We start from the raw sequence: 21,356 nt of genomic DNA on the forward strand, positions 1-21,356 counted from the left end.
ATTGCACTGTGAAGTGTGAACACAACCCACTCACTCTGGGTTTGAAAAATCCTGGCCCACGACACGACAAGCGGGGTCAGGGTGCACCGAGAAATTGTGCCGCGTGGCCCAGCTTTTGGATTTTTTTTCAAATTAGGGACGAGCCAAAACGATCTTCATGGGATTCGAGACATTCCTCCCCCAAGCAGGGTCCACCGAATTGTTCCTTTGTTGCTCTGGTCCATCGATCTTCTCGCCACCCCAAGAACCTTGGTCCCCTCCTCTCCTAGAACCCCTAACGATTGTTAACCACATGATCGCAATCAAGCGGCTCATAACTTATGAATCATGGGAATTAGGAATCCTTCCCATACAAGGAACCAGGGTGGTAATAAGATACGTACTAGATGTGACAAGAAGAATCGCAATGACTTCTCTTGGGCCCCACAAACTGTTTTTACGTAAGAATCCACTTTTCTGTGTTGTGTCTGGAACTTGTATGATTTGTAATCGAGGGGGCAACCGGAGAGCTCTATACGGACTGGAAGTTTGTGGTGGGCCCTACAGCGTCCTGTAAGTTGTAACTGGTGGGCCCAGAAACCACATAAGACGTGGGACAGGATTCTGTTAGTTGAACCCCGGAGGCCGAACCGCGGCGATTCATCGGCTTGTGGTGGTCGTGGAAATGGCCTAATGGGGGGTCCACCGTCCACGTATGGCTTGGCTGCATCCACGCGAAGCGGACCCACTCTGGCTCATCAATCAGAGTTGCAGATCGATCGGCTCGAATTTCTTTTTTTTTTTCGTGCTTTCTCTGCGTGCAAGCCAAAAACATCGATCATCTGGTACGGAAAGCAATGATTGCATCCTCTTTCTCTGTCTATTTATTAAGGTATTGATCGTCTTCTTCGTTCTACACTTTGCATGACTGTGCCTCCTGCTGCAGGGCCCTGCTGCTTACTCGAATCTCAGTTTTGAATTTTTGCATGGATGGATCCTTCAAATGCTCAACACCAGGTAGGAATTGAACAGAACTCCAATTATATAGGACTAGCTGCAAGCCTGCAACTGATTTGTTCTTCTCTTTCTCTCTAATCCTTTCTTTCTTCGCTTTCTCTCACCTTGTTTTTTTCCTTTTTCTTTTTATGCGTTGGATCATTTTCTAAAAGAGTAATAAGAATCACGCGATCTTCAGTAGAACTGAAGTGCTTAATTCGAACAGAAAAAGACATGATTCGCCTACTATGTACTTTAATTTGCTGCAACCAAAAGGGTAGAAGAACAATAACCAAAAGATTGATAAAGAAACATGAATTTTAATGGTCTTTTATCTCTCGTTTCCGTTTTCTGTGATTTGGGTTTTTATCGTTTTTTCTTCTATTTCTATGGTGATTAACGTACAAAACAATCAAACCTTTTCCTTTCTTTAAAATTAAAGTGACCAGCTTTGATTTCACCAAGAATAACTACTTCGGTTATTTAAGCTGCAATCCTAGGAGATGGTTTGTAAGGGAAAATCCTTCAGCCCACTCTCTCTCTCTCTCTCTCTCTCTCTCTCTCTCTCTCTCCAGATAAACCTTGAACTTTGTATAACGAATTCAGCATAACCCATCTGAAATCATCATCAAGATTATTAATAGAAATTGCAGCCCTAAACTACACCAGTTCCATGCCTGCTGATATTGATTTTCTCTTTCTGTGTTTCTGCTGAGGTCCCTCCAGGCCATGGCTACCCATTCACTAGAAGATATATTGGCGTACCCGAAGCCACAGCAAGAGAGGAAATCGAGGCCTCAGCCAGAGCAGGCGCTCAAATGTCCAAGATGTGATTCGACTAACACCAAGTTCTGTTACTACAACAACTACAGCCTCTCACAACCGAGGTACTTCTGCAAGGCATGTAGGAGGTATTGGACCAAAGGAGGATCACTGAGAAACGTTCCAGTGGGCGGAGGTTGCAGAAGGAACAAGCGATCTTCTTCCTCAAAGAAGACACAGGACCCGTCTCTCATCACTACCAACTCCAACCCACTCCCTACTCTCCCATCCTTTACCTGTGACTCCAGTGACCTCACTCTTGCCTTTGCTAGACTCCACAAACAACCCACTCGGCAGCTGGGTCTCGACGACCACGACGGCTCTCTTTTGGGAGGCCTCAATTCGACCAACTGTGATGTTCCCGGAAACCCTTTCTCCACCACCACCGCCACAACTCCCGGCGGTATTCTTGATGCACTCAGAAATACTGCTTTTCTTGATACCCCAACTGGTTTTAATAACTTCTGCTATGGCTTTGGTAACTGTAACATGGGAGAGATGGCAAGCGGTGGTGGTGGCAGCGAAGAGGTGGCGTTGCCTTATGAGGACATGATCGGTGCAATAGTACCAACAGCAACGACAACAAAACAAGAGTTTTGTAAAGGAAGAGATGGCGAGAATAAAATGTTGTGGGGGTTTCCATGGCAATCTGGTGCAGATGGAAGCATGGGAGTTGTTGATTCAGGGAGAGAATATTGGAATGGACTTGGGTCTTCCTGGCACGGACTTGTTAACAGCCCTCTGTTGTAGATCTTCATTGGTGAAAGAAGAGAATTAAAGTCTCTCTATTCGGAAACAGGAGATAGAAAGATAGAGAACTGATATTCAAATCAAAATTAATGTAATGTGTGAAGTAATCGAGTTCTATTGTTTGAATTTTGTTTTCTCATTTCATTATTTCTTTTCTAGACCAAGTAAGGAATATGCAGAGGTTGGTGAACTGTCTGTTTCTATTCTAAAAGAAAAGGCGATAAGAGTGATGCCTCATGTGTCTGCACTCTTTGAAGCTGATCGGTAAGAATTCTGCAGGACATTGGATTTGAGAGAGTGGGTTGGTGTTCCCAACATATCCTCTCCATGATTGACCCTTACTTTTATACAGATACAGACATTCAGTGGTTGAAGGGAAAAAAAAAACAAAAGTATATATACGAACCAGCAGGTCCAGCAATAATAATAATTTAAGGATGATAGTCAATTTTCCCAAAGTGTAAGAATTTCAGTGAAGCAGAAGCGCCAATTCCGGAGTGGAATTTTTACATTCTTAATTAGCATACCAAATCAGCAGTTAGATTTTGGCGTGAGAGATCTGTATCAGTTATTTGAATATTGATATTTAATGTGGGTTAAGGAATGTTTGAATCAGTTGTTAATAACTGATGAGTCAAATGCTTGAATTCTGATCATGATAACCGAGGCAAGTTCAATTAGGTCTCCTTGTAGATTTACATATTCACGTAACACGTTTCAACAGAAAATACATTTGGTCCAACTGTTTGATTGGGCCTAATTAGAATTCTATTCCCATTCCTGTTACCATTCCTCATTTAAGAGAATTGGTCATTCCCTCTCTTTTTAGGAGAAATGAAATCCCATTTGAGTTTATTCTAAATTGTGTACTTGTGTTTGATAATATTGTTACTTCTAGGTTGGTTAATATAAATTTTATGAGAATTTTTTTTTATCACAAATGATTTGAGATATCAATACAATATTGGGCACCATTTTTTTATTTTTCACAAAATCGTCAAATTCCATGTTTCTATTATAAATACCAACACCTAATCCAGTGCCTATATTTGTTTAGTAATAATTAGTAGAAGTGACAACCGTACCAAATACAATCCTAATTTACATTAAAAAATGTTGCAAGTAGAAGTGCCAATGGTATGAAATACAATGATAAAAGGGGAGGATTTTATGATTCTCATAAACTTTAGGGGGGTTGTATTTTACCCTAATAAAAAGGGTAAAGATAGAGTAAACCATTAGTTATATAGCTGAAAGAGTGAAAGTACATTTTGTAAAATTAATGCTAATTGTGAAGATCTTAATGGGTAAAAAAAATATTTTGAAGGACGTTTATAGGGTTTGGATTAAGAAAATTCTATGGTTAATTGCTTATATATACCATAAGATTTAAAGAAATTACTTATATATATATATATATATATATATATATATATATATATATATATATTCCATAGATACTTACGTATACTTTGTTGACCAAAATGCCTTGAACAGTTCATTAAATTTTCAAAATATACCATTTCTTCTACTTCTCTTCATGGTGGTATTTTCAAAACAATAATGGGCACCCACTTAAACAATAACAAAGAAGACTTCAAGGACGGTGGTCAATGAGGCTGAGCAAGAGAAAACGATGATGATCCTTTCCTCTTGAAATCAGGCACTCTTAATTTGCCCCTTTAGAAATTGCTATAAATTTTTGCTAATTATCTTGTTCTTTTAGGTTTCTCCCTTCTAAAAATTAATCAAAATTGTTATATTCCCAGTTTCTCCACTTCCCTTCCATTTCCTTTTCTATTTTTCATTTTCCCCCTCTTCATCGCTATTGTAGTCAAATTAAATCATAAATCGGGCATCTTCAATTGTCACAATAAGCTCCACTTCCACCAAATTGAGCCATTGTCATCTACTACGCATGTGTTTTGTTCTCTGTACATTTTGTAATAGGTATTTATCAAAGTGTCGTCATATCATTGTCAAATCAACATTTTTTTCATCATGTTCTTCCATACGCATTGATATTCAGAAAAGTAGGTTTTGATTTATGTAAGCATCAACTATTGAGGGAAGCATAATTTTAACGTTTCCCCTAACGGTTGAGCATTTATTCATTGTTCCACTGATGTGGCGCCTAACGGTAGGGACGCAAATGGATCAGATCAAATTCGAATATCTAATTCGACACTGTTCATGACGGATCTTATAGGATCCATTTTGAATTCAAATCCTATCGGTAAGTCGGATCTTCGGATCTAATCCGATCTGACTTGTTTTCTTTAAAAATTAATAAATTATTAAAATAAAAATAAAATATACTAATTTAAATAAAGTAAAATTAAAAATACAAGTATTTTTTTAATTATTTTCATCATATACACACATGTTTTTTATAAAAAAATAAATAATATAACAAATTTATAAAAACATAATATAAAAGATATATTTATAAATAAACAAATAACATATATATATATATATATATATATCAGATCGAATCTTCTCAGATCGGATTAGATCATAATCCGATCCATTTGCACTCCTACCAAATGGCGCCTAGTTGTCAATAAACATTTTATCAAGTGCTTCTCTCGGTTTTGAAGACAAATCAAGTACAAACGTTTATTTAATAAATGGATGCTATACCAAACGCTTACTACATCTCCATTGTTGGTACCTTTTCTTGGTTTTTCTATGATTCAAATTAATTGCCTTGGTTGTTGCTTTTTAACCTTTTGTCTTTTCTGTCTTGGTTGCTTTTCGAGTGGCTTGAGTCCCACATGGACTAAGAAGAGCACTCCTCTTAGCTTTATCCTATACCTTGTGCTTTTGAGATGGTATTTGGGGATTATGAAGAGAGTGCACCTGGATCACCACACGAATGCACACGTTGATTCGGGATGGGTTGGGTTAACGCACATGTATTTTACTTTAAGGTTTACTTATTTTCTTTTTTGCCTTTTACTTCAAGGCTTTAATGTTTTAACCAAGAGTTCATGTCTCAAGACATTTGTTTTATAGCAATGAACTTTGTCCTTTCTAATGTGAGTTCTTGTTCTCTTCTTTTGTATGCAATGTTGTTTGCTGTCCCTAATTGTGTTTTTCCTCTTTCACTAGTTGAATCGTTTTGGGTGCACATAACATACTGGTTCGTTGCTTTGGATTGTGAGTGCATACAACACCAAGGCTGAGAGTTGTATCTTGGAGGCCGATTGCCAGTATCCTTTTGCTCCAACGGAAATACTCCAAGAGGTGGCGAAATCAGTTTTAAGAAGAGTGGAAAATTTCCACGACTTAGCTACACCAATAAGTTTTCATTAGTTCTTTATTTGATTACTGTTTTATTTTTCTATTGTTCGGATTTTCTTGTTTTGGCTTTTGGTTTCATCTCTTTTACAACCACACTACATTCATATTTACCAACATCCATTGTTACCATCAACCACCAAACACCTTCTCTTATTTCCTCCTCCCTCTTCATTCCTACGACTGAACGGAGGTCACCCTTTATATAGACGAAATAGAGGATGTGCCTGGGCCTCTATAGTTTGAACCATACATTGATAGTTGAAGCTCCATCACTTGCTATAGACCAAGGTTTTTAAAATCTAATTGGACAATGAATTGGTTAGGGGTTCAGTTCCTAGGTCGAATGGTCCGATCATTCGAACTGAAAGAATGGCCCATTCAGACAAAAAAAAAAAAAAAAAAAACGGTTTGCTGACTAAATCAACTGTTAGACAGTTTGTATGGTTTGAACGCCTGGGTCAGCGATTTTTTGACTAGATCAACGATTTTTGGGAAAATAACGGTTCTAGGGTAAAACAGAACCGATCATCTAACCAGTTCCTGGTTTTTCCGATCTGGTTTTGAAAACCATGCTATAGACTAATAGTTTGATTTGGTCGTAAGGATATTAGAGAAGTAGAAATCTGCCTTGCTCTATTGTTGTGGCTAGTTATATCTAGCTGCAATTGCTGGTGGTCATCTACTCGTGAGGTCTTCATTATCTCCACTCTATTACAGCCAGGTCTAAAACCAAACCTATTACAGCCCATCACTGTCGTGTCCTCATCTGGATATATTTCTCAGAGAGTGCATTTCACACCATCCTTACAATACGTCACAGCCATGCATCAGGAACATCTTCTCATGAATGGTAACATTATATACGTGAGATGTTCTCAATGCACGGCTGTGATACACTGTAAGGATGGTGTAAGGCGCACTCTGTGAGGAGCCAGATCCCATCTTTGCTATTTGACAACTTAAATTTTCTTTTTATCTTTTTATTTGGAGAATAATATTGAATAGAATTATTCTTTTATCCCACTAATGTAGTAATGTGTCATGCACATTAATCTTCAAAATAGCTGCCTTGTTTTTTCCGAACAACCAAACTTTCCTCATGTGGCTATGGTAATGGGATGGATAGTTCTAGAAAGGAAAAAAAAGTTGTTACCGCTCCGCTTGGGTAGAGTACAAATACAAATATATAGTACAAAACCTTATATGTGGTATCTTTAAACCGAGTTCGACTGTGATATGGAAAAGATATGATAACCAAAAAACTTTTCACCAGTCAATTAAAATCATAAGCATGGTAGCCAATTAGGTGTTATTTATCAAAATTCATGGGTGAATTTTGATTGGTCAAAACTCTTCCCATACCATATTTTTCCCGCATCATAGATTTTCCCTTTTAAACCTTGTATTTGTATTGTAAATATTTGTATTTATATTTTTCCAAAACTAGGGGAGGAGTACAAATACAAATATGTAGAGTGCAAAACCATTATTTTGTATATATATATACTCTTTGCAAAGAGATAAAGAAAAAAAAGCAAAGAAAAAAAATTGTTTTTCCTTTATTTATTGTTATGTTGTATATATTCATAGGGGTTCAAAACATTATAGCTCATACTTGGAGTACTAGAGCTACAATATGGAACAATAATACTATTGAATTTGATGATTAAGTTCGAGAGTGGTTGAGAACTCTTATTTCACTCATTCAATCACGAAACAATCTTTTAATATTGACAATTTGAGTGATTATTAATTTTGTATGTTGAGCAAAAAATAAAATAAAGGTTATCTTGTACTTTGAGGAATAGTTTCACTTTAGTACCCGGATTTAAAAACGTGTCACTACAGTACTTGAATTTTGAAAATTATCAATTTATTTTCATCATTAACAGTCCGTCAATTATGTTAAGAAAAAGCCTGCTATCTCACAATAGCAAAATAATAAAATATTTTGTTTTCCTCTTTATGCAATTAAATGGACATGCAAGCCAAACAATATCAACCAAGTAGAAAAATTATATGCAATAGTAAGAACACAATCCACAAATAGAAAAACAAGATTTTAACATGGAAAACCCTCCAAAACGAAGGGAAAAACCACGAGCAACTAGCCACTTAAAACTTTCACTAATAAATCAATGGGATACAACAAAGTTCTTTTCTAGCAGTAAGTCTAGAGTCTATCAGCATCAACTACTCACCCAAATGTGGATTTCATCACATATCACCAAATAACTCAGAGACAAAAATAAATCTCACCAAAATGATAATAGAGAAGATGAATAGTAAATCAAACCATTAGATATGCAGCTTGATGCGCCATCGATTGCATATAAAAATCCCAAGATGATTGGAGAAAAGATCATTACGCAAGTTTGTGTTCTTCACCCATAAAAACCCAAAAACTTCTCTTCTTCTTTCCTCTCTCTCTCTCTCTCTCTCTCTCTCTCTCTTCTGTTTTTGGTGGAAGGCTTCACCGAACGGTTCACTTCACTGAACTTGCTAAGCAAGTTTTTGTTGCTAATTAATGTCTTTGCTCATGCAAAGACGCGTGAGACTACCTTTATGAGCCTCTTCGACTTCCAACTCCCCACCTCCTTTTTTTTGGGAAGGGAACCCAACCAACAAATTATCTAACGCACATGATGTCATATTCAATTTCTAATATTTCAAAATTCCAAACTTACCCTTTATAAGAAGACAATGTTCTTAGAGACTATATAGAGTAGCATGAATAGAGAGTCTCAAATCAACCATTATTTACAACAATTACTTGAAAAATGTTTTCACCCATTGATTTTATTATGTATTTTTTAGTTTTTATCAATCCCAAATAAATAAACTTGTTAAAAAAATAAAAAAAGGAATTTATTCATTAATCACGAAGGCCATTAATAGTAGAAGAAAAAGAAAAAAGAGAGAGAAAGTCAAGAATTAATGTTGTTCTCCAATGATTAACACCAATGACGGTCTTCTTTGGATATGAGGTTGTAAAGAGATTTGAGGAGGCAATAGCAAGCGAGACTTTGTATGGAAGAGAAAGGAAAAAGTTAGGAATTAGGATAAAGTGAGTTCAATATAGTTGGTTGGAAAACGAATATTAGATGACACCCAAAGGTCATTTTTATCCATAATTAACGATTTTAGACTAAATTGATAATTTTTGAAAATTAAAGTACTATAATTATACATTTTGAAATTGGGGTAATAAAATGAAACTAGCCCCAAAATATAGAATAATAATATGCAATTTTCCCATAAAAATAAATAAAGTGACGCTATGAAAATACACTCAAAGATGATGGTGGCATGCACTAGTATTATTGTATGAAGTATGAGCTAATATTATTATTAATGGTATTAAAGCGGACTTTAAATTAGTATAATTCTATTCTATGTATCAAAAACCCGGTTGTCCATGTCAGCTTCCTCCCTTCCCTCTCCATCATCCCTTGCATTTTTTTTTGTTTTTCTTTTTGAATTTTTTTTTTTGTTTTTTTAATACTAATTCAGTATAGGTTATATAGGGCTTCAACTTAGGCGGGCCTAACCCCAACGGCCCAACCCAATTCATGCATTTCATTTATCAAATTATACATGAATATATGTAAAAACATGTATAAATACATATGTAAATAAAATCTGTACATATTTTTTTATTAATTATACACTAACAAAATAAGAATTTCTATGGGAAGTAATTCCACTAAAATACCTTCCTCAATCAAGATCTCATATTAATTTGGACGAAATTCCAATTGATTGGTTAATATTTTGGTTTGGAAGTAGGGACGGGGACCCACCATCTAGACTATCAAGTAACGGATCAAGCAAACCAGAAAATTGTTCTAATATTGATTACTAATTTATTAAGAAAAATAAGAGAAGATTTCCCGCCCATTGCATAGTCCCCGTATAAATGTCTTGGGGAAAAAGAGGCCCTCTCTCTCTCTCTCTCTCTCTCTCTTCATTATACCGGTAATTGAAACAGTAATTGCTTTTTATTTTATGTTCGAATAGTCTCTACGTCTAGAAGTTCAAATTTCGAATCTTTTCTGCAATTTATCTGCCGTGGTTCTCCGATCTTCGTTTTGATTCAAGAATTCTACTCAATGGATGATGGCGAGAAGAATGACTTGAAAATTGAGAGGCTTCATTTGATCGATGTTTCTTCTATGGACGATTGCCTGATAGCGTCACCTTCTCCCAGTTTACAGGACTTGCAGTTTCAGTCTTCTGGTATTCATTTATCATCTTTTTTTTTATCTTGATCTGTTAAGTACATGAGGTATTTGGTTTTAGCTAAAAGGTCTCTCATTCTTTCATTGCCTACAATTTTACTACTATACTTCATTGTTCTAGGGTATTGTGATTTCATATGATACTGTGATGTTCTTTTTATGATGGATTTGATTCCTGCTATCCTGGTTCAGTTTTTTATCTATGTAGCATAAATGGCCACGCAATTGCTTCTTATGTTTTAATTGTTCCATCGAATTATGCTGCTTCTCGATCGTGTTTCGTAGTCATGCATATTGCATAATTGTCAAACAATGTGCAGCATCAACGGTGTTTTAAATTTCGCCATTAAACAATGTTGATCATCACACAACTCATATCATCTTGTAAAAGGAATTGCAAAACTAAAATCCAGAAAGAAGATAGAGGTTATTCTTTCCCTACTTTTATTGTCGCTCATCTTGTGCTTGAACGTTAGTCAGGTGTTTTATTTACTCGGAAAATAAAAAGTCATTCTTCTTATAATTAACTTTGAAATCCAGCTCATGATACATTCTATTCGTTAGAAGATAATGAAGATTAAAGATTTGGTTTTATTGGAGGAATTGGAGACATGAGGAGATTAGTGTTATTTACTTGCCATTTTATGGATTAAAATCAATAAATAGCAGGCCCTTCTGTATGTGTAAAGAGACACTGGAGCCTTTGGTGAATAATGAATAGGATATTCTGGTTCCTGAGGAATTAGGTTACTGGAGAAATTCGGTCTACGAATGGGTGGTCATTGAGTTTGCTTCTGGATAAAAGCAAATCCTGATAGAAAGCATTTCAGTGTTTTAGTTTGGCCTGCCCTGGGGGATTGAAGTTAGTGTTGCATTTCTGTGTTTTAAGTAATGGATAGTGTGATCATGTCTGCGTGCAATGGACTAATTAGTTAAGTAAGAAGAATATTTTGTTGTAAGTTATTTTTTCATTCTGGCGTGGATACTAAATTTTCCTCTACCACCACCATATGTTTTTTTTTACTACATCCCTTCCGGAAAATTGGTCCTATCAAGTTTCACTAATTTGAATAATGGATATCTAATCATCACCTAAAGAGGACGGTCCAGACATTGTGGTCCTCTTGGTTTCCTGATCAAGCAACATCCTGTAGAGACTCTAGCATAATGGCTGCAACTTGGGCAGACTCGGGTTGACCATTTACCAAAATTTGAATGGGCTCAGGCCTTATACTGTGTAAATTCCTCATGTATCAACTTGCACCCCTAAGCATATACATATTGTAGGTCAAGAGGCCCTCTCCTCTAAATAACAGACTCTTCTAGAGCGATACAGATTTACAGAATACCACCACAAATTGATCAGTGAAATTCCTGAACAACATCGAAGTTCAAACTAAATTGATTGTTCTCAAGCCTAAGCATCGGTCAATTCACGAATGAATATGATCTTCTGGGTTTAACATAACAAAACAAAGAAATAAAACACTGAAATAGGTGGACTGTTTAGCAACAGAACCTTAAACAATATCAAAAGGATTTGTTCCATTATCTTCAAAAAAGTGTGTTCCACCAAAGCATATATTCCAACCCCAGTCACCACAAATTGTGCTATGAATGACTGATTAAACCAAGGTTTTTAAAACCGGACGGGGTCAAATGGTCCGACTGGATGGCCTGCTCTGACAAAAAAAATAAAAGCAAAAAATGGCCAAAACCATTGTCCAGGTCAACGGTTTGACAGTTCGACCGCCTGGGTCAGCGGTTTGTTGACCAAATCAACAGCTTTTGGCCACAAAGCAATTTTGGGGTGAAACAGGACCCGTCAGATGACTGGTTCCCGGTTTTCTGGTCCGACCATCCGGTCCAGTCCAGTCCAGTTTTGAAAACACTGGATTAAACTAAGCAAAACTGGGAATTTTCTGAATTTTTCATCACAAATCCAAATCAATTCAAACATCGTTGATCTTCAAAATGGAAAGTTTTCTAAGTTCATTCACTATCAAAATCTATGGCTTTCTTTTCATAGTTTATATCTTGTCTTCCTATGATGTTTATGGGAACACCAAGTGAATACTAAGAACAGAGATTACATCAATACTCTGTTCAGCAGTCAGCACTATTTATATTAGAAATTACCTCAATAACGTTACAAATATTCAATGCAGGTTTTCTGCATGTGAATCTATAAGTTAAGTTTTAATCTAACTAGTTCCCACTAAGATCTAAGAATGACTTAATGAGCATCTGTACAGGCCTTTGGGACTGAAATCTGGATTGTAAATTAGGCAGGGAGGAATAAATGTGGTCTTTCTTGTGGTGGGAGATAAATGAGCAAATGGACCAATCTTTTTCTATTATCATTACCATCCATTATTTGTATGATACAGGTGATATACTTTAGGGTTCATATAGCTGGTTACTCATGGTAGGAAATATGCATCATATACAATAGATTGCTTTTACATTGACAAGACATTATTTCTCAGTGATATCCTCTATTTCAGAATTGCTTAAAATTATTTCTTTTTGAACTCAAATTGACAGGATTTTCACAAAGTTCAAAGAAGCATGGCAATTTTCAGTTGTTGGAAGCTCGTCATGCTCGGGAAAATGATTTGGTATATTTGCTTCAAGAAATGGGGCAGGCATCTCAGTTGTCCGAATCCTCTGAACGAGACAGAACAAGAAAAGTTGGTAATTATAATTTGCGCAAAAGTTTAGCCTGGGATAACGCCTTCTTCACAAGTGCAGGTATGCCATCATTTCCATTAGCATTATCCATGTTTTGTTTTTCTTTCAGAATTTTGACTTTTTCAGATACTTAAAAATGTTGACTTTAAAGCTCCTTATCATATCCGCAGGTGTTCTTGATCCCGATGAATTGTCAATGATAAATAGTGGGTTCAAGTTGGCTAAAACACATTTATTACCTGTTATTCAAGAAGATGTACAGCGACCCACCAAGTCAATCTCCACATTAGACAGTGACATCTTAACATTGGAAAGCCTTGAGGTTAATTTGTTTGGAGATATAAGGGCTTCCATCCAAAAATTCAAAGGAGCATCTAATGGAAAATATCCTACTAGCAAGGGGCGAGGACAACCAGGTAGCAAAAGTTGTCACTGTGAGTATGTTGCCATTTCACTAATCACCTTTAGTTAAAGGATGAATTGATGCAAAAAACGCTCTCTCTCCTACTGTTTGTCAAGCTCCACCGTTATCTTTTGCATGTGCATGGCAAGAACACTCCTTTCAAATTCTGTTTAGCTTAATAGATTTACATGTTTTGTGCTTCTTTTCTTTGCATGGCTTTTTGGTAAAATTATTCTGAAAGTAGTGTTGATTCTTCCTTTCAGCATTGCATAAGCAGGAGCTTGCATCTCAAGTTAGGGTAAGTACTCTTTCAGTTGCCACGGACACTATTTCTTCAAGGCTAGCTTTATATTTATTTTGTCCCAGAATCTCAGATGAAGCAGATAAGCAATTCTAGGAAGCAAACTATTAGTTTACAAGGTTCAGGAAAAATAAAGGAGGTTTCCGTTCATCCACGAGCTGTACAGGCATGTACCATAAACTAAGCACGTCGTCTTTAACCTATAGATTGATATGTATTCCTGGTCTTAGCACCTGTTTTGGAAATGCGAACATGTTTACTTACAACTGAATTTTCTATGTTGCTAATGGTTGCAATTTAATTTGCTATGCCTTTAATCCTCAATATATAACCTTGCCTTAACTGTCTAATCAAGCAGTGGCGATCCTGCCTTAACACTCAATAATGATGTTTTTTAGATGTGGTTTATCTAACATCTTAAATTGGTTAAAAAAGGCTGCTGCTACAAGTGGAGAGACAGATACGTCATCCCTTAGGCCACCTAAGACAGTAGGAAAGGTCAACCGCATCTCAGCTGCACCAACAAAAAGAACTTCTCTGGGTACCAACCATGCGAAAGTGGAAAATTGTACTGCTAAAGCTGGATCAGGTAAGATTAAGTACCATGAATGCAAATTGATTTATCTTGCAAGAGGAGAAACACGTTAATCTGTATTTCAAGTATTTGACTTTGAACTAGATGTTACAATTGCAGGAAGGGGAGTATCTACCTTGCTGTCCAAGAGACCTGGTATTGCTGATTCATCTAGTGGTATTTCTATGTCATCCCCCAAATCTTCTCCGGGTTCTCCCCTTGTCACCAAAGTGGAATCAACAGCTTTTTATTCCTCTAACAACAAATCTGTTACTACTTCATCTGGTTCTTCTGGCAAATCTCTCTTGAACTCTCGGAGGACCAAAATTGATTGTAGAAATATCAGTCCACCTTCCTCCGGTTCAACCCCCAAAACTCCTTTGAGAATTTCTAGAAATAAAATCGCAGCCGGAAGTTCACATCTCTCAACTTATCTGATGTCAATGCCCAAGCCCTCTTCAAGCATTTCGCCTGCTAGCTCTATGGATGGATGGTCGTCGGAATCATCTTCATCAACTTCAGCCATCAACCAAAGGTCTAATAGTTCAAAGGCCAGCATTGATGTTAGTTCTCCTCAAAGAGATGTCTCTCTCGACAGTGGTTCCCCTAGGTCATTGGATATGCAGACACATCCGCATGATCAACTTATACCACCAAGTCAACGTTCCGACAAAATTTGCTTGGGAACTGGAATACCTTCTTACTCAATCTCTAACAAAGTTTCTAGAAGTGTAAAACCATCTGGTCTTCGAATGCCATCACCAAAGATAGGTTTTTTTGATACGGTTGGTTTTTCTATTCATCCCACCTGCATTTTGCTTTCCTATTTTTTAGCTTGCAAGATTTGAATATTTGCTTTACTAAAAATGTACTTTACGAGGATAAAGTTTGGTTAATTTTCAGGATAAACCCATGGGGCGCACTTCCAGTGGAGGTCCGCAACAGCATTCTACTGTTCGAAGTGGTTTGACTAGGCAAGAATCCAGAATTGGTAACTACAATGTAGGTGCCATGAAAACAAAGCAAGGTAAGATTCAGCCTTCAAATACAGTAACAGGTGCGGGGAATATAAGGATCCGTTTGGTTTGAAGGAATAGGGGTCTGGAATCGGAATCGGAATGGGCTATTCCGATTACAACTGTTTGTTTGGTTGGGCAGAATTGGAATTCCATTTCTATTTCTGCTGGAATGGCATTCCCCCATTTGAGGGAATGGCTATTCCCTACCCCTCCCTTCGAAATGAAATCCCATTCCTGTTGATTTTAATTTCCATTCTCATTCTTGTCTGAACCAAACAGATTATGAGAATGAATCATTCCAATTCTGATTCTGAAAGATTTCAATTCCGATTCTGACTACGAACCAAATGGACCCTAAAATTTGATTCTCAGCACGCTGGAACACTACTATCTACTTTACCAAAGGTGTCTGGTACTTCAGGGATTGCAAAAGAAGATCATGCTTGCTTATTTTCAGAAGTTCGTGGGTCTTATAGGAATGATACAAAGAACCACTCAAAGACTTGGGAAGTAGGGGGAGAGGTGCCTAATAGAATTCCACAAAATACCGTTTCTGGTTTAATTCCAGAGGAGAGTGGCATCCAAGTTGAATTCAAGAATATATTGGGTGCAGAAAACATGCGGCAATTCCACGTGATGAATCTTGAGATCAGTCCCAAAAGATTTCGTGGACTTCATGTTTCTAAAGAAAAGGAAAATTTATTTCATTTTGAAGTAGATAATTTGGCCAAACATTTGGTAGATATGGATCTGAATAACTCGGTGAAAGAGCTTTCTGGTGAAGAGAAATGTTCTACAGGTTGATGGTAATGAGTAATGACCCAGGATAATTCTGGGTTTCCAAATTCGTACTCAAAGGAACAGCTTGATGCCTCCAGGAGGGGCAACAGTTTTCTTAGATAATCGTTCAAGGCTAGTCTGCGGTCTCCCTCCACGGCTCCACCTACTTTGGAGGTTATGCCTGTGAGGACTAGCGGAATCAACACAAGAGTAAGTGATAGAGAAGGCACTCACATTTTTCCTAGAACGCATAAAGCAAGAAAACAGCCGAGTTGTGGTGTTTCATCGTTCATCGGTGTTGGAGCGCTTTGATAAAATTCCCATATCTTGCCACATGAATGAAGCAACCGTACGTAGTCTTGTTTTCCAATTGGTTGATACTTGAGACTTGGAAGTACTACAACCCTTTTCTAGTTTTCTGGCTTTGTAAAACTCTTTTGTGTGGTATCATTTATGCCATGGTTTATATTGAGGTTGGCAAGTGGTATTTCCCAAAGTCCAACTCCAACCCCAATCCATGCCTTGCACCATAACATAATTCACATCTGATAGAGTGGGGAGTGGGGGTGTGGTTAGTTTAGCATACTCTAGACTAGAGAAACGAGAAAACTTGAAATCAGAATGGAACTGAAGAGCCAATGATAATCAAGCATCATATGTTTGAATGTAATACATTAATATAATCATAGTAACGTTTAGGGCCAAGTGGGATTCTTATCTGCATTACCCCAATAGAAAATCCGTCTATTCATGTTACCGCCAAAGAGAGTGGGAATAAGATCAGAGCCGATTATTCTAGCATTACAGCAATGGGGGCCGTTTGAAATACAATCTGACAATAAAACTGGGCATCACTTGATCGACCAGCGCCACGGAGATCAGGACCTTGTGTATTAATCTAGAGGCGCAACTTGGGCGAGTGCTGAGCTTTCGGCCAACGGATTGAATCCTGGGACCTAGACGCTGGGCCCAGGCCAAATGAGACAGCTCTGCCCTAGATTGTCATGTTACTGGTTTTCAACTTTGAGCTTATAGTATCTTGCACTTCAAACCTCTATATGGGTTTTCAATCCAATTTGGACACCCAACACCCATAAAAAAAAAAAAAAAAACAATAAAAATAACCATCAACATTCTCTGCAAAAAGTTGCAAATCAACAAACAAGTATTTAAAACACACAAGTTCCAAAGCTTCCTGAAATACATGACTCATCTTTTTTTTAGTTCACACTAGAATATTTTTGGTGAAATGATTCGCTCTTTCCCATTTATTTTGAATTACGCTTTAACTGAAATTAGAAACATCAACCTCTTTCTGAAATTTATCCTAATATTCAAGCGATAGCCCTATATCAGAAGCATGAATTCATAGCCAAGAGGGGCTCAAAACGTGAGAAGAGGACCCCACGTTGTTAAATCTTAAGTGATCTACAATATCCAGGATAAAAAAAGTTTCTCCGACTAGTAGAAGAAAACAAAGTTTAGCAACCTCTCGTACATCACGAGGCAGAGATTAAGACACCACTACACCAGTGAATAGAGAAAGGAACAGTGTTGCATTACATTATCCTAAACGATAAAAGGAGATAGAAATTCTGCAAAATCTTATAAAACTGCAAAATTAAAAAATAAACCGTTCACAAAATCCACTCTCAAAATTACCATCCTCGAATAGATATTTAACTTAATACTAGAATGAAAGTTCAATCTCTTTTTTTTCTTGATGGATGATAAAATTCCACATTAACCTAGGTAAAAACAAAATATTCTCCATCTAAGACCTTGGCTTCTCTTTCTTCTCCTTGAAAAGAGCCAACAGAGACACGCCTGATACTTTAACAACCTTGAATCTAACTCCGGGAATGTCTCCCACAGCATGTCCCTTACGTCCAAATCCTGCAATCAAAACTTCGTCCTGCACAAAAATAAGAATACCTAAGGTTAAAGAAGGAATTATAAGTATTTGTTCTTATAGCAGTTGAACTTTAAACAATGGCCATTTGTTGAGTGTGTCGTGTGTGTTCTTCAAACGCAACATACATTCTCTTCTATGTAGTTCAAGCAACCATCGTTGGGGACAAAGGCTGCAATCTTCTTCCCATTCTTAATCAACTGAACTCTAGCACACTTTCTGATAGCAGAGTTCGGCTGCTTAGCTTCAATACCACTGTGGAAGTGAAATCAGTCAGGTTGGGTAAAGAAATTATAAAGGTCAGTAGAAACGAGGATATGCAATTGATTTCAGTCTTACATCTTTTCAAGAACAATGCCTTTGGCGTGAGAGGACCCAGCAAATGGCTTCTTCCACTCATTGCCAAGGTGTGACTTCTTATATGCTTTATCAGCCCACCTCTGCCTCCTACGGTGGGACTTGAGCTTGCGACCAGCTCCCATTCCACGTGTCTTCCTATACAAAAATGAAAGTTTTGGTTACAGTAATGAATGAGCGACAGAGAGAGAGGGAATGCATTTAAGAAAAGAAATCGCAGGGATAGAAGTTTTAGGCTTGATCCCATTTAAGGAATCATCCATTTACATTTTATAGCTTTCACAGATGCAGATTTCTTTTCCAAATAAAGAAGTTACAGAAACAAGAAACCTTTGAGAAATCTCACAAACCCTCAAGGCTCAGTTTGGAAGGAGTACAAATACAAATATGTACAGTGCAAGTATATAATAAAAAATACAAAATACAAGGTTTTGCACTCTACATATTTGTATTTGTACTTATTTCATATGTATTTGTGCTCTTGCAAAGCTGGAAAGAATGCACATACAGATATGTACAGTACAAAGCCTTATTATATGTTGTATTTCTAAACCTGTATATGCATTTGCACTCCTTCCAAACTGAGTCTAAAAGCCAACTTTAAATGTGCACAATACAATACAATACAAAGGATGAATCTAGCCCTTCATGTTAAACAATGTAGAGATTTTTTACCCCAGAAGGATATAATACCAAAGGAAAATTGTCCAATCAACCCCCAACACAGTGAATTTGATGAAAACCACCAGACTGGTTACCACTTTTATGATACCAATCAATTGGTTATGAATTTTTCCAGTGTCATAGCCAAACGCCCAAACCCTAACAGTTAATCCTGTTGTCAACTGATTAAAATTTGAAGATAACCTTTTACCATGAGACAGGCTTTGTGGTACTCATGGTTGAAACTCATGAAAATTTTCACTGAGCCTTGTAACAAGGCTATCCTGAAGGCATAATCCTCCCAAATCATTCTAAATATTCGTTTCAAACGTTTAATGATGAAAGTGCCTACTAATGAAGTAACATAATCTGTCAACTGACAAAATGTTTGCTTTTAAGATAGGATTCTTACACGAAAGCAATCTGAAATTCAGTAAACTCAATCCTTGAAGAAAATAAAGCATTATAACCTTTACAAATCTAATTTAACCAATATCCAAATGATCACAAGGCACTGGTTTCAACCAATATCCAAATCTAATTCATTGTAGTTTCAACGACCTTTGCTGCCTTACTGCAAGACTATACAACTGACTTAAATCTCTAAACCGCACAAATAAATACCTCTAGAATCCAAAAGCCAGGCATCACTCAATAGACTACCAGATTCATCACAAAATTCCTTAGCAATTGGAGCTTTGTCAATAAATATTGAGCTCAAGGCTTGTATTCTGGAAAGATACCCAAGTTATTTGCAATGTCAATGATATTCCGAGCCTCCGAGGTATCAAAAAACTCAGTCAATAATGAAAAACATACAAAAGCCATGGAAACACATCCTTAGGATCACACTGTTGAATCCCAGTTTATCAGGAGAACTGTTTGAGTCCACGTTGAGGATCCAAGGACTCTGTTCCCAGAGCATCCTAATGCTTGCGAATTCATGAAAAAAAAATGCTTTCACGGGTTTCATTAATCGGAAACTGCAGAAATATCTCCCTAATATGAACTTCGTACTTTTAACAGACGATTACGAAACTTATACTTCTTTTAAGTTGTATTGAAAATATGCAGTCACTATACCGGAGAGTCCGACGACATTGACCAAATGGAATATAAAAAATGCATATATGGGCGTAGATAACGAACTGCAACATATGCCCTAACTTCCAATCCTTAAATCAGAAAGAACAATGGTGATCATCTGTTTTCTTAGAACCGAATATTTATCATCCATCAAAAAGAATGATACTAATGAACCAACAAAATTCCCTCTTAGAAAGCATTGCTAAGATATAACATGGATTTAAAACAAGCAAATTACATTGAAGTGCCACAAGTTTGAATCGAAGAACCAGCAGATATCACTAGATCTCAACTACTGAAGACTGAAACTAGAACGTTTTAAGAATTTAGGGGATTGATAAACGAATCAACAAGAGGAACCACCGAAAACAAAGAAATAGGCAAAGAAAAGACATAGACACTTTCGCAGAACCCATGGTAGCAACGTAGGAAGGTGTGAATGATCTTACCCCATGGCGACAGAAAGGTAGAGGCTCCTCGACTGTAACAGAAACTGGGGCGCTTCGAGGATGAGGAAGAAGCAAATGCCACAAACCCTAACCCTACAAACGAACCATGTTATATATAGAACCTTCACCCGGTTCAAATTCTTTAATAGACGGAATTTGCTGCTCTCTTTAATTAATATGACCGAACCGTCCTCAGTATAAATTAAGGTTTAGTCATTAGTGGGGTGCAACTTGGATTGGATCGGACTGCGCCCATTGAAATTTTGGCCAAAGCCCAAACCAAGCCCTTCTAAGTTTTTTTTTTCCGACGCCAACCAAATCCGCCCAAGTTGCACCTTTGAAATTGGGCTTCTTGCACTTTTGCCGATTGCTTCAATCATTTTACATTTTCGTTCCTATATTCTCCGATATTCCATTGACCTCCCTATATTTGTAGATTGATTGCATTCGTGTCCTTATTGCCAAAAACAACCTAAAACTCTTTTTTATGGAAGGCAACACAAAATTGTTAAAGCTGCACTTACTAATTCAGCTGAAACTTCAAAAATGAATAGTATTCTTTGTATATTAGCTTTACTTCAGTTCAAAAATATTTGTAAATTCTAATTAAAAAAAAAACAAAAGTTTTCCTCCAGGTAGAGAAATATATGAATCAAAAAATAAAAAATAAAAATGAAAAATATGAAGACTATTAATTTAAAAATAAAAGTATAACTCAATTTTCTTGGTAAAAAAAATATAACTCAATTTTTATTAAAACTTGCAAATTGTTTTCTAACTTCATGTATAATTGAAGGCAAAATCTATGGTGCATCTATTTCACTATGCCACAAAAGATGTGGTTGGTAGAATGTGATGGTAAGAACACTTTGTTTTGTGAAAGTACACTTTATAAAAAATGAACCAATGAAAATTAATTAGACTTTAATATGATTGGTTGAGGTTTAGATTTAAATCAGACCAATATTAGTGAATGCACCGCAATTGAACTCCTAATTGAAATAATAGCTTATGAATGTCA

The 21,356-nt window shown here is 36.8% G+C and overlaps 3 protein-coding genes across 3 annotated transcripts; 2 read left to right on the forward strand and 1 right to left on the reverse strand.

Moving 5' to 3' along the window:
* Nucleotides 1–784: 784 nt before the first annotated feature.
* LOC148870248 (dof zinc finger protein DOF3.2-like) lies at nucleotides 785–2,737 on the forward strand. The gene is made up of 2 exons (XM_088967615.1): nucleotides 785–996; nucleotides 1,702–2,737. Exons 1-2 carry the CDS (start codon nucleotides 970–972, stop codon nucleotides 2,545–2,547), a joined length of 873 nt encoding a protein of 290 aa, XP_088823741.1. The 5' UTR covers nucleotides 785–969; the 3' UTR covers nucleotides 2,548–2,737.
* A 7,231-nt stretch (nucleotides 2,738–9,968) lies between these two features.
* LOC148870249 (uncharacterized) lies at nucleotides 9,969–16,354 on the forward strand. Its single transcript, XM_088969960.1, has 8 exons — nucleotides 9,969–10,095; nucleotides 12,645–12,851; nucleotides 12,962–13,207; nucleotides 13,458–13,492; nucleotides 13,931–14,084; nucleotides 14,190–14,854; nucleotides 14,973–15,096; nucleotides 15,546–16,354. Exons 1-8 carry the CDS (start codon nucleotides 9,969–9,971, stop codon nucleotides 15,890–15,892), a joined length of 1,905 nt encoding a protein of 634 aa, XP_088826086.1. The 3' UTR covers nucleotides 15,893–16,354.
* A 1,051-nt stretch (nucleotides 16,355–17,405) lies between these two features.
* Nucleotides 17,406–20,423, reverse strand: LOC148870250 (small ribosomal subunit protein uS12). Its single transcript, XM_088971116.1, has 4 exons — nucleotides 20,336–20,423; nucleotides 18,120–18,275; nucleotides 17,909–18,035; nucleotides 17,406–17,783 (listed from the first exon to the last, which is right to left on the reverse strand). Exons 1-4 carry the CDS (start codon nucleotides 20,338–20,340, stop codon nucleotides 17,643–17,645), a joined length of 429 nt encoding a protein of 142 aa, XP_088827242.1. The 5' UTR covers nucleotides 20,341–20,423; the 3' UTR covers nucleotides 17,406–17,642.
* Nucleotides 20,424–21,356: the final 933 nt, after the last annotated feature.

This window comes from Nelumbo lutea, chromosome 2 (genome assembly GCF_056320005.1).
Source record: "Nelumbo lutea isolate HS-2025 chromosome 2, American lotus-T2T, whole genome shotgun sequence".
Classification (NCBI taxonomy): domain Eukaryota; kingdom Viridiplantae; phylum Streptophyta; class Magnoliopsida; order Proteales; family Nelumbonaceae; genus Nelumbo; species Nelumbo lutea.